The following is a 13,768-nucleotide window of genomic DNA, read 5'->3' as shown; positions in this document are numbered from 1 at the left end:
AGTGAGTCAGCTCTTAGCATCAGGTGACCAAAATATTGGAGCTTCAGCTTCAGCATCAGTCCTTCCAATAAATATTCGGGACTGACTTCCTTTAAGATTGACTTGATCTCCTTACTGTCCAAGGGACTCTCAAGAGTCTTCCCCAGCACCACAATTCAAAAGCATCAGTTCTTCCGGGCTCAGCCTTCTTTATGGTCAACATTAGATGAGTAATAAATGTTTACCAAATGTATGCTGAAAGCCTTAAGGGGAGAGTTTATCAAATACCCTTATTGTATACCTGGGATACTGATTTAAACAAGAAGAAACTTTGATGGAATCATGCCACCACCTCCCATGCCCTGAGGCAAAACATCAATAGCAATGAGAGCAGCCCTTGCTTTGCATTTCCTTCCCATACAGAAAAGCTAAACTCTGTCCCTGCTGGCTTGGATCAATACCTAACCCCATCTCAAGTTTGAGCTCTACAGTGAGTGACCAAAGAAATATAGATGAAGAATTTGCTTGATTTCCATTTCTAAACTCAAGCTTATAAGGACAAAAAAGAACTCACTTAGGGGCACAGAAATTCAACTTGCTGGTTTCCCTTTGATTTATCCCTAGATAAATCCCTGAAATAAAGGATTTGTGTGTAGATGTTTAGGAAGCAGAGAGGGAGATTCATACCCTTAATTAAAAACTTACTTTATAATGTTATATGTTAATGAAAAATACTTACATAAAAGACTGTGCAGAGTTAAATAGCTTTGTACTCAGAAATACCTGAACTTTTTCAAGCTCAGCTCCTTACTGTATGATTCTATCTTTTTAAATGTTACTTTTGCCATTAGAAAACTGGAAATAATACCACCCATCAGGTAGAGTTGTTATAAGAATTAGACATAAAATGATGTGTAAGAATATACATGTAAAATGGCTAACACAGAACTGATACTCATTAACAAGTAGTTATTGTTGTAATGCAATATAAGTTTCATTGTGTTAGGGAAATATCTAACAAGACTTATTTTGTAAAAGTATGCATCATCTATAGGCATTTAATACTTTCAAGTTATTTGACCACTTCAAAGAAATTTAAGTCATTTAATTCAATTATTGATTTTTTAACTGGCCAATACTTTAAGCAATCAGTTTAACATATTTAATAGCAATATGATTGAATTTTCAAATATGTCCAAACTAGCAATATTAAGCACGAATGATTATTTAATTTCCGTCTAAATTCTATACATTTATAACTGCTCTTGTACCAGGAGAACTTCTTATGAGATGCCAGGGGCTGCAGAAAAGAGAAGACAAGTCTATACAAGAAGTTGTTATTACAGTTAGAAATGGCAGTTCTGTTACCCAGAGAGATTAGAATCTAAGTGGACTTTTATACTGTCTTATCTATGAGTAGGTAGACATTTATTCTTTGAGGCACAAAGAAATTCAAAGATGTTTCCAACAGAGCATGGTTTGTGTATATAAATCTATAAAATTTGGGGCAGCTAGAACTGAAATATGCCATTAAAAGAATCGACTGTGTAGTGATTTCCGACTTGGTGAGGTGCATGTACGTGTACAGTTATTGCTGCTGTAACAAATTAATGCAAACAGTTATCAATACATACAGTTGTGCTTACAGTAGCACAAATCCATTCTATTACAGTTCTGGAGGTTCAAAACAAGTTTCACTGGATCAGCATCACAGTGTTGCCTGGGACCCCCCCCCCCAGAAGTTCTATGGGGGAGCTTACCTTTTGAAGCTTTTAGAATCTACCTGCATTTCTTGACTCATGGAATCTTTCCTCTGCTTTCAAAGCCAGTAGCTTAGATTTTGTATTACATCTCTCTCTCTCTCCCCCCCACCCCACTCTCCTCCTCCCCCCTCCCCTCCCTCTCACTCCCCTTCCTCTCCTTCCTCCTCCACTTCTCCCTCCTCCTTTTCTTCTCCTTCTTCACCTTTTTCCCCGTCTCTCACCTCTGTCATTATCGCTCCCTTTCGCCTCTGACTCTCCTGCCTCTCTTTCCCTCATGTGAAACCTTGTGACTACACTGAACCCACCTGGACAATCCTGGATAATCTTCCCACCTTAAAATTCTTCATTTAATCACATCTGCAAAGTCCCCTTTGTCATGTGTTGGGTTAACCAGAAAGTACATTCAAGATTTTCTGTAAGATCTTGCAGGAAAATCTGAATGAACTTTTGGTCAGCCCAATAAAATACCATATTCACGGATTCTGGGGCTTCTCAGTGGTGCAGTGGTAAAGAACCCACCTGCCAATGAAAGAAAAGCAAGAGACACAGGTTCGATCCCTGGATCAGGGAGATCCCCTGAAAAAGGAAATGGCAACCCACTCCAGTATTCATGCCTAGAGAACCCCATGGACAGAGGAGCCTGGTGGGCTATAGTCCATGGGGTCGCAATGAGTCAGACATAACTGCTCATAACACATAACACGCACACACACACACACACTCACAGATTTGGGGGATAAGGATGTACACATCTTTTGAGAACCTATACTTTGTTTACCGCATTGCTAAACCTTGTCTTTCTCCTCTATGAGGCAACTGGATGTGTAGGATCTCTTCTAGTACCTGAATAAGAATAGTGGTTAGGGAAGATTTACTAAGAAAGCAAGAACCAATCCTTTTTATTACCCTGAGAGATGATCTGTTCTTGTTAATGTATAAATCGTGCAAATCACATGAATGAATGGAGTTTGGAGAGGCGACTAGAGTACACACAACACAATGCTTCTGGGGGGAATGGGGCCAAAGGGAGGTTGGTCTTAAAAGTGGAATCTGGTTTACTGGGTTCATATGCCACAGCATGCCTTTTGTGCCGTCACGTCAAATACTTTTACTCAGTTAACTCTCTGCCCTTCTTCTCCATGTTTTTTTAAAACACTGTAAATTAATGCAAGATTTGCTATACACTTGCTGTTTCATTTTATTCTCCACCTATTTCTTGGTTTTATAATATTCAAATGAGGGTAAAATATATAAAACTCAAATTGAGTACAAATTTGACTTGGCAGCAGCATTCTGAATGCTTAAAAGAGATGAATTTTATTATTAGCTGAGGGATATGCAAATATTAAGAATTATAGAAAATTTATTCATGCTAATGGCTCTGAGTCTATGGTATGTCCATAGATTTGATCTGGTGTACACAAATTTGAGCTGGGTTATAAATCATATATTTAGATTTTATGGAATTTAGTTCATCATTCTCCCAATTTAGTTCTAAGTCAATTTTCTGAGTAGTTGACTTCTTTAGAATGCATCCAGAATATAAGAGCAAAGCTATTGATATGTCTCCAGAAGTACACTTGCCTTCTTAAAGCTGACATCTGTATTTGTATCAGCTTTGTGGACTTTTGTGACACTCCAGCTCATTCTCTGCCTAGCTTTTAGTCTGGACTAAATAAAGGCTTCTTAAATTGATTTTAGAAAATTTCTAATAAAAAAATCTTTAAATTCTTATTTTTCTGCCTGAGAATTCAAATTACTATTAAACCTTAGAATTTCTTTTGAGTCATAATTATACATCAGATCAGTTTTCTAGGTCTATTTATTTTACATGTTTTTATTGCATATGCAGTGAGTCAGTTAGCAAAAAAAAAATGACATTATTATGTTGTTTGAATTTTACTTCATCTCTTTCCTTGGGAAGGTAATTGTTTGGGTTTGTCTTTTGGTTTTTGGACACTTGTACTTCTTGAGATATAGCATAGAATTGTACTTAAGTCACAGAACCCAGAGCCAGATTGTCTAGCTTCCTTTCCAGCTCTGAAGCTTACTAGCCACCTGATCTTGAACAAGTTTGACAGTCTTTCCATGTCTCTGTTTCCTTATCGGTAAAATGGAGATTAAAAATAAATATAGTCTCTACCTCATACGGCAGTTGAGAGCATTAAAAAGACTAATGTCTGACATGTAGAAAGCACTTTATACATATTTTCTATTTTTTTTTTTGCTTGTGAATCATTCCTTTGAGTCATTTATTTGTTTTTTCAATAATGTTAGAAAATAATTAGAAAATTAACACTTCAGCCTATTTATTATACTTGTCTGTCCTCCAGTTTTCTTTTGTCTCACTACATATTTGGAAAGATTTTGTCACTTTGAATTTTTATGCTAAGAATGTCCAACAGAACCCATTTTATGAATTAGCTATATCTCTCTAAGGAATTTTCATCATTTTAAAAATCACTTAAGTCTTGCTTTAGAAATAAGATCACAACAAAGCACTTGGTGGTGTGAATCTGGTCACATTAGGTGTTTTCTAAATATTTTCCTGACTTTAACATGCGGTGAGAAACTTAATGTTTTCCTCAAAAGCATTGCCTAATTTTCCCAACACGATTTGTTGGTAATGCTGCTGTTTCCTTCCTTTTCTGCATCTTCTTCTCTTCCACGCGGTCACATGCCAACTCTTTCTTGTTTCAGTGCAGGTGTTCCACTTCTCAGGATGCCTTCCTGACACAACGCAACGACACACCCAGGTAGATTAGGTTCGCCCCATCCCAGGGGCTCCCAACTCAACCTGATGGAAAACCATAAACACTCTGGGCTAAAATTGCCTGTCTCTCTTACCAATTAGACTGGAGGCTCTGGAGCATAGTGAATATGTCATGTTTATTATAATTGGTATTTGTTTAATAATAAAGAATACATAAATGACATTAAAATAAACCTTATTAAAGTATAATTCAGCTAATTTATTTCTGAAGTTTTATATGGCAAAGATGGAAAAATATTAAAGTCATCTACAGCAATTATATTCACAAAAATTATATAAAAATTCTCCTTTTTGTTACAGATGACCTTTATATGTTTCTGTTCTATGCTAGTCAGCATGCAGAAGCCCACTGTTGCTATGGCTTCATAGTGGGGTAGCATCTTCTATTTATAGAATAGCTCTCTATTTCATTGAACATATTTTTGTTTTTAATGCTACTGCATGAAAGGAATATAGCCATGATAACTCCTCTTCATTTATTTTTGCCTGGCAATTTCTTGCCCAATATTTTCATTTTAAATTTTGTCTTGCAGGTGGCATATGATTGGACTTATTAATATTTGTCTTTGTCTTTTAGGTGAAGTTTGGCACATGTTTATTTACATTTGGTTTTACACTATTCCATTTTATTTTGTTAAGTCTCTTTGTTTTCTTTTTGGCTGACTTGTTAAAAGGATTGTGTTTTGATTTTTATTGACTTTTCACATGAATACCAACTTGAATTCACATAGACTGTAGTTCTCAGAGTTTTGAATTCGCATAGACTCTTGAATTCGCATAGACTCTAGTTTTCAAAGTCTTGAATTCACATAGACTCTTGAATTCACATAGACTCTTGAATTCACATAGACCCTAGTTCTCAGAGTCTTGAATTCACATAGACTCGAATTCACAGAGACTCTAGTTCTGTACTGAAACTAAAATTTCAGTAATCAGTTCTCTAACTGCTTTTAGTGTTCAGTGTTAAAAAGAAGACATCCTGAATTTTGCCTCATCATCACAGAAATCCTTCATCTGTCTGGATAATTTCTTTTCCTTGATTCTGAAATGTTTTACCAGGATTTACTATTGGTGTTTTAGAATTACTTTTTATCCTGGATTATGGTAAATACTTTAAATATATCAATGCCCAACTTTTATTTTCAGCAAATATTTCTATTTTCAGCAAAAATTCTATTTTTCATTTGTTCTGCTCATTGCTCCACCTTCCTACTGAAATGCTACTATCTTGTAGTAGCATTTTGACTTTTGCTGTCTTTTCTCTATCTTTGTCATCGTCTTTCACATTGTCATTGGTATTTCGCTATTGGTTTTTCTCTTCTGCAGCATATGAAAAAGAAAGTCGCTCAGTCATGTCCAACTCTTTGTGACACCATGTACTGTAGCTCGCCAGGCTTTTCTGTCCATGGAATTCTCCAGGCAAGAACACTGGAGTGGGAAGCCATTCCCTTCTCTAGGGGATCTTCTGGACCCAGGGATCAAATCCAGGTCTCCTGCATTGCAGGCAGATTTTTTACCAGCTGAGCTACCCAGGGAGCCCTCTGCAACATACAGTAACTCTATTAACTGCCTTCAATGTGTGCTTTAATTCTTCTAAAAAACTTTTATACCTTTACTTCTTTTCCCACCTTTGATAACTTTCCTTCTGATTTCACCACAGCTAGGAAATCAGAAACACCTCTGCTTATACCTGTGTTCTAAATCAGAGAGACCAAATATCAGCTTCACAACTCAGACTCTAGCAAACAGTCTCTTAGTGAAATAAAGAGGTCAAAGTAGTTTTTACTTTATTTCACATAGCTCATATTGCACAGGCAAAAGGGAGAAGTAAAGAGGTGACTCACAAAAATTTACACCATCCTTGTACAAGCCAGTTTTAAAGCTCCTGGTGTTCAATATCAGTCTTTCATCCAATAACATCCGTTGACATAATCATCTTTTCCATAACACTTTACCCACAACTACGATTTGGGAATGGGCCTCTCGTATTTTGAAAATAATAAGACATATTTAAATTTATAAAATGTGTTGAGATTGAATCTTGCTTTAGAAAGAAGATCATGACAAAGCACTTGGTCGTGCGAATCCTGCCACATTAGGTGTTTTCTAAATAAACACTTTTATGACTTTGACAGTATTTTGAAGCAATACACTGAGCCTACCACTATGTATCTAGACATTAACCTTTATTTCCAAGTCATTAATTATATTTATAACTTGTTATTTCAGCTTTTAGACATTTGTTTAATGAGAAATAAGGATAGATTTGTCATTTTTTAATGCTCTAGGAACATATCATTTATAAAATAAAAAAACTGAATTGCAACTTTGAAAATTCCTGAACAGCTAATTTGAAGACTAGTTCATAGCAAATGTCTCAGTGACCGTTTTGAAATGCCTCTTGATATTAGTCTCTGCATATCTCTAAAAATTCTTTCACTGATAACAGAAATTGTGAAATTACAAGAAATTTTCAATGTGTATTCAAAACATTGACTATTCCTCATCATTTTGTATATCTGATATCTTAAAACTATTATCACCTCCAAGAAAACACAGAAGGCTGACTATGCAAACCCTTCTGTGACTGCTTACATGCAGATGAATAATTGCTCAACAAAATCAGGGCATTCTGCCTTATCTTGTACTACTTTGCTTTTTAAAAAATTCCTGAAACAAGGACTTTCCACAGGAAGTAAAATTCAAGGAAGCACAATAAACTTTGCAACCTAGGTAAATTTGCTTGATTGATCCATTGGTTTAGTCAGTTTCTTCATTTTTAAAACCTGAAGAAGAAAAGCACATGTTTGAGGCTCATGGAAAATAGAGACGTGAAAAATAGTCACACACTCTCTCATGATTTAAGAAAATAGGAAGTGGACATAAATTGGGTCTAACTGGAGTATGTAACTTCTTATATTACAAAAGGTAATAATAGAAATCTTTCCCCTAAGAACCTCAGGATTCTTTGAAAATGCATTCTTACCCTTGGTTTCTAATAGTCTCATGATAACAGCTTAGATTTGTTAGTGGTGTATATTCTTTCCAAGTGCTTCCCTGTATGCTCTTTCTGCTTTACAGGATGTATTCTATTACAGAAAGAATTCATTTGGGGGTGGATTAGCAAGTATTTTCTTATCAGCAAATAAAATATTCTATATATAGGATTACAACAGATTCTAGGCTGGGCTGGAGAACTCATTAACTGGAGATTTGAGAGAATTCATTGAACTGTTAAAAAAGTTTATTTACTCATCTGCACAGTGAATTACCTCTAAATCCCAGAAACAAATAACTTCTAGTACAATGGTTTTGTGATGTAAATATTTACAATGCTTTTTATCAGAAATAGTCGTGTAAAATTTTATTTTCCCTTCCTCTTTTTCACCGACCACTGTAGCCTTATGGCATGGTCCTCCACACTCTGGTTTCCATTAGAATACTTACAGGTCCTATTATTCCCTATTTTCTACAAGTATTTTATGACAGTAGCATCTTTAGTTTCCAGTCAATTATTAGTAATGTTTTTAAAAATTATTTAATTTTTAAAGGTTATCTTCCATTTACAGTTATTACAAAATATTGGCTCTGTTCCCTGTGTTGTACAGGATATCTTTGAGTCTGTCTTACACCCACTTTGTTCTGTGTTACCTTTCTCTTTAAAGTTTCCCTAAACTCAGTTAACCCTGTTTCTAATGTCAGTCATATTCTGAAAGAGAATATCACGAGGTCAGACAACCAATGTTCCTATCTTCTTTGCCACACATCACTAAGAAAGGGACTGTCCTTACAGATGGCTAACAAATGCATGAAAAGATGCTCAACATCGCTTATTATTAGGGAAATGCAAATCAAAGCTACAATGAGATATCACCTCACACCAGTCAGAATGGCCCTCATCAAAAAGTCTACAAACAATAAATGCTGGAGAGGGTGTGGAGAAAAGGGAACACTCTTGCGCTGTTGATGGGAATGTAAATTGATACATCTTCCACTATGGAAGATGGAATGGAGATTCCTTTAAAAACTAGGAATAAAACCACCATATGACCCAGCAATCCCACTCCTAGGCATATACCCTGAGGAAACCAAAATTGAAAAAGACACATGTATCCCATTGTTCACTGCAGCACTATTTACAATAGCTAGAATATGGAAGCAACCTCAATGTTTATCAATAGATGAATGGATAAAGAAGCTGTGATACAAATACACAGTGGCCATAAAAAGGAATGCATTTGAGTCAGTTCTGATGAGGTGGACAAACCTAGAACCTATTATACAGAGTGAAGTGAGTCAGAAAGAGAAAGATAAATATTGTATTCTAATGCACATATACAGAATCTACAAGAATGGTACTGAAGAGTTTATTTACAGGGCAGTGATAGAGAAACAGACATAGAGAATAGACTTATGGACATGGGGAGAGGGGAGGAGAGGGTGAGATATATGGAAAGAATAACATGCAAACTTACATTACCATATGTAAAATAGGTAGCCAATGGGAATTTGCTGTATGGCTCAGGAAACTCAAACAGGGGCTCTGTATCAACCTAGAGGAGTGGGATGGGGAGGGAGATGGGAGGGAGTTTCAAAAGGGACAGGATATATGTATACCTATGGCTGATTAATGTTGAGGTTTGACAGAAAACAACAAAATTCTGTAAAGCAATTATCCTTCAAAAAGAAAAAAAAGAGACTGTTTTACGAACCTTACAAATTTACATCAGGTGTCACCAACATCAGGATAGGAACAAATGGGTGTGCTGCCTCACAGTACATTCAACAGGAAGCATCACCTTGTTTTTCAAATGAGGATATTAAAAGACATTGACTTAGGAGGTTAAAAAACAACATGGACACAATTTATTTGCTCCAGGTAGGTTTTCTACTCCACTACCCTGCCTGTGTAGGCAGAGTCACTGATGGGGAAAAGAGAGGAAGAGAGAGAGAAACAGAGAGAATAAAACATAATGTCTTTTCTGTGATCAGAAGAAAAAGCCACAAGGCAATGGAAGCCAAATCTCTCTAATACTCAGACAACTGATTTCCTGACCATTAATAATCTTAGGCATTTCCCAGTAAGTAGGATAAAAATTGAAGTATTTGGAAAGTAAATACTCTGTAAATTTTTGCAAAAATAAAGTACTGACTTTCTGTTAAGATTGATATAAGAATGACATATTTTATGAATAATGTACAAAATGAAACTCATATCATAATGTGGAAAAACTTTAGTGGTTCATGTTCAATAAAATTCATATAGTGACCATTTACAACAAGAGGAGTATGGCTGAACATATTCAGAATTCATCTGTACAAATAGACAATGTACAGAGAAAAATAAAGACATATTTTCTTCTGCATGTGAGAGACTTTCAGTAGTTTGTGTGAATCTCTTTTTATCAGGATTATCTGGAGGAGTTATACTTTTGTGTGGATATATAGAGTTTTCAGAAGACAGGTGAATTTTAAAAACTAATTCACATTTATTGTGAATATATCAGGTTATACAATCACAGCATGCATATGATACAATGTCTTATTCCTTTATATTTTGTTTCTTTTTGATATGTGTGAAATAAAATATAAAAAAATTAAAACTTTAAAATATACCTATAATTTAATATAATAAGAAGTCCTTAAGGAAAGCCAAATATGGAGTCAAATTACAAAATACAGAGTCAAACTACAAATGATTTTTAATCTCTCCTGGGTCACGCATATTATTCTCAAATTGCTGTGTGTACATAAACTTTCAAGTAGCTGATGGAAAAAACAAACAATGTACTAAGATGGTTCAGTGTGGGGACACGGTGAGAAGATAGGGGAGCAGGGCAGGGAGGAAACAGCTTGGTGGTCTGTTAACTGGGGTTGTCTGGGGCTTTGAGTCAGTGTTGGTAAACCAATTCAAATAACAAAGCACACCAAAGACCACTACCCTATGAGTGCAAAAAACAACAGCCCTAAGGAGAAAGGCAGGGGTGTATGAATGAGTGCTGAGCATATCAAAACACACACACACACACCATTCACTGGTTGGCCCCAGAAGGAGCCCTTGAAATGATTTTGGAATTACAATTTTTAAAGAGTAAATAGTAAACAAACAGAGTGATAGCAGCAAAGAACACTGAATTAAATAACAAAAACTAGTTTTGAAATCAACTCTGGCACCTGTATTTAAATAAACATGGAGAATCACACTCACCAGGGAGGGTCCTTATATTCCTTTCACATCAGGAAATATTTAGATGTGTTTCCTTATGCCTAAAAGGAACCGATTAGACCAGATGAGACTACAGTATCTCTAAGACGTTTCTGCTTCTGACATCTGTTATTCTGTGATCATGCAATCAGGCTTTTGCTCTGTTTGCAAATATGTAATATCTAATGCCCTATATTTTTGTCAGGTAGATGGCTTTCATGGGAAAATATCAGGTGATCTGGAATAACTGGCAAAACTTATTTTTAAAGGGAACTATTAATGCTGTCTTATGTAACACATGCCTCTATGAAATAAAAGGAAAAACTCCAGTCTATAATTCTCATAGCATTCACATATTTTAGATCGATCTCAATAGATCTTTCTAGACCTATCTCCTTGAGGGTTGAAGGGTAAGGTAAGAGGCAAAGAGCAATTTTTAGACTTGCTAAAGATTTAGTCAAACCACCAAATCTGACACTTACTAATTGTGTGATCACGGGAAAGTTTTTTAATTACTCTGATTCTCCATTTTCTTTATCTATAAATTTTAGAAAATAATGGAACATACTTCATGAGGTTGTTAGAGAAGTAAATGAGATTACGCTTTTATAGCATTTAGCATAAATCCAACACATAGTGCTTCAGGAGTTTCATTAACATTATGTATGTCAATAAATACTTACTGTTTATCAGAATAATGGCAGGAAAGTGGGGCAGTATTTTCATTTGCTGTTTGCATAAGCAGATGCTTCTCTATTGGCATTTTGTAGCTTTGCTTGAAGGTTTAAAAAAAGAAGGTGACTGTGAAACATGGGAAATACTGTGGTATATTACAGTCTGCTTCCCAAAACTAGATGTTTTAAGTGCCTTCACTGTTCCTAAGATGATGTTATTTTCTTTTCAAAACCTGAATCATATCTGAGCATGCTACGTTTGTTTTTAGTGACTGCTGGCCCTAATAAGCCTGCGAGTGGATTTGCAGAAGACACTGCCGCGCAGAGCAAGAGTGTGTCAGACCTCCAGGAAGTGGTGTCCTTGAAGGAACGGATGGCGAGGTACCAGGCAGCTGTTTCCAGGGGCGACTGCCGCAGCTTCTCCGCCAATGTAAGCTGCTCCTGGTGCTCCTGCATTAGGCCGGCTGATTGCCTTTCACATGCCTTCTTTACATGGCAATATAAGAATATTACTGCACAACTGGATAAAGTAGAGAAAACAGAAATAAGGTGTATCAAATTCAGGGTATCTGAAATTAAGCTTCAGCTCTGCCACTTACTGGGGCTTCCCAGGTGGCACTAGTGGTAAAGAACCTGCCTGGTGGTGCAGGAGACATAAGGGACTAAGGCTTAATCCCTGGGTCAGGCAGATCCCCTAGAAGAAGGCATGGCAATCCACTCCAGTATTTTTGCATGAAAAATCCCACGGACAGAGGAGCCTGTCAGGCTACAGCCCCTAGGGTCACAAAAAGTCAGACATGACTAAAGCCACTTAGCATGCATGCTGCCACTTACCATTTGTATAAACTTGAGCTCCTATCTTAACCCCTCTCTGAACTTCAGTTTCCTTAACTGAAAAATGGGAAAAACCACCTACTGCAGATGGTCTCTGTGAAGAGTCAAAGAGATAATTTACATGTAAGCCGTAAGGCACTGTATAAATGTGTTATTATTGCCCCAATTATCATTTAACCTATAGCTATTCTCCTCAGGAAGGTGGGGAATTAATTTCAAAATCTTAATCATGTGGGCCTGCCTCCCATCCTCCTTGTTCACATGTATAGTTAATTGAAATTCACTGGCAATATAATTTCTTTTGCTTTTTTCATGTTTCTGTATGCACTAAATCCATTACGAGTAGCTTAATCAACATAGAAATGAGGGAGATTAGCAATGTAGGCACTCTGCTAAACCACTTATGATTACAGGAAAGAGCAGGATTCAGTAAGACCACCGATATTTAGAGCCAATGCATAATAAAGTCATATTCAAAAGAGTTTGTTGGGCTCCATATTCTGCGGCCTGCAAGCCACAGGATTTGAGAAGTCATTTTATTAGTAGAAGCTTTAATGGAATGTAAGGATATTCTTTTATAATTATAATCTCCAAATTAGCAAAGATGTTCATTTATCCACAAGAGAGAGAGAATAGCCAAGAAGGGTGGTATTCTAAAATAGCTACTGTGAAGCGGCGTTTTTCTTTACAAATTATTCAGAGACAAGAATGACTGTGCCAAACTCATTAACAATATTGCAATTCTAGATGACATTTAAGATTTTACATAGTAATTAAAATACATTTTAGACGCAGCATAGATGTTGAATGAATGTAGAGAAATATCTAAATACTTCCAAAACAAATAGTATCCCTCCAGCGCCTCCTGCCAGTCTTCTTACATAGCACCCCCTGCTGGACCATTAAGCAATTTCACCACAAGTTAGATAAATTGGAAAAATGTTTCTTGGGGAAACAAGCTGACTTTGAAAATACCTAGATAAAGACTAGCTATTTACTAAGCCATCTTTTATCTAGGAAGACTTTTATCTTGCTAGGCACGAGGATAATATACCATAAAACAAATGTGTACAAGGCATGATTTGTATTTATATTATGTTAAAAGGAAAACATTTAAATCAGGCACATGGGAAACTAAATTTCTCACTATTTAATATAAAAAAATTTTAATTTCAGTGCTATTCTGAAGAAAGTCTATGTAAAAGGAATTTAATAGTCCCTGTCTTTCCTGCCCATGTACAGATAAAACTAACTGAGGGACAGCGATTTATGGGAGGTCATGTAATTAGATAGCAACGAAGCCAGACTAGATTCAAAGTCTCTTGACTCCAGTACTCTTTTAACTATATTCAACTGCCTCTTCTTATACAGGAATGCATATTGGCCCAAAAAGTGCCCTATTGTTTGGTTTGCCCCTAAGCTAATATTTTGAGAAAAATGAGCACATATATTATCTCAGAGAAATCCTGATAAATATCTAAGATACAGCAAAATACCTGCCTCATTTGGTCAATTGCATCAAATGTTTGTTTAATCAAAA

General features: G+C 36.1%; 1 protein-coding gene across 1 annotated transcript in view; it reads left to right on the top strand.

Annotated features, from left to right (window-relative positions):
* Positions 1 to 13,768, top strand: part of XIRP2 (xin actin binding repeat containing 2) — a 337,707-nt gene that overhangs the window by 285,938 nt on the left and 38,001 nt on the right. The window contains exon 3 of the mRNA XM_068968681.1: positions 11,664 to 11,824. Coding sequence (XP_068824782.1) covers positions 11,664 to 11,824 — 161 coding nt within the window. The remainder of the gene's footprint in view (positions 1 to 11,663; positions 11,825 to 13,768) is intronic.

The sequence above is a fragment of the Capricornis sumatraensis genome, chromosome 3 (genome assembly GCF_032405125.1).
Source record: "Capricornis sumatraensis isolate serow.1 chromosome 3, serow.2, whole genome shotgun sequence".
Lineage (NCBI taxonomy): Eukaryota > Metazoa > Chordata > Mammalia > Artiodactyla > Bovidae > Capricornis > Capricornis sumatraensis.
The sequence above is the reverse complement of the archived record's forward strand: the minus strand, read 5'-3'. Positions and strand labels throughout refer to the sequence as shown.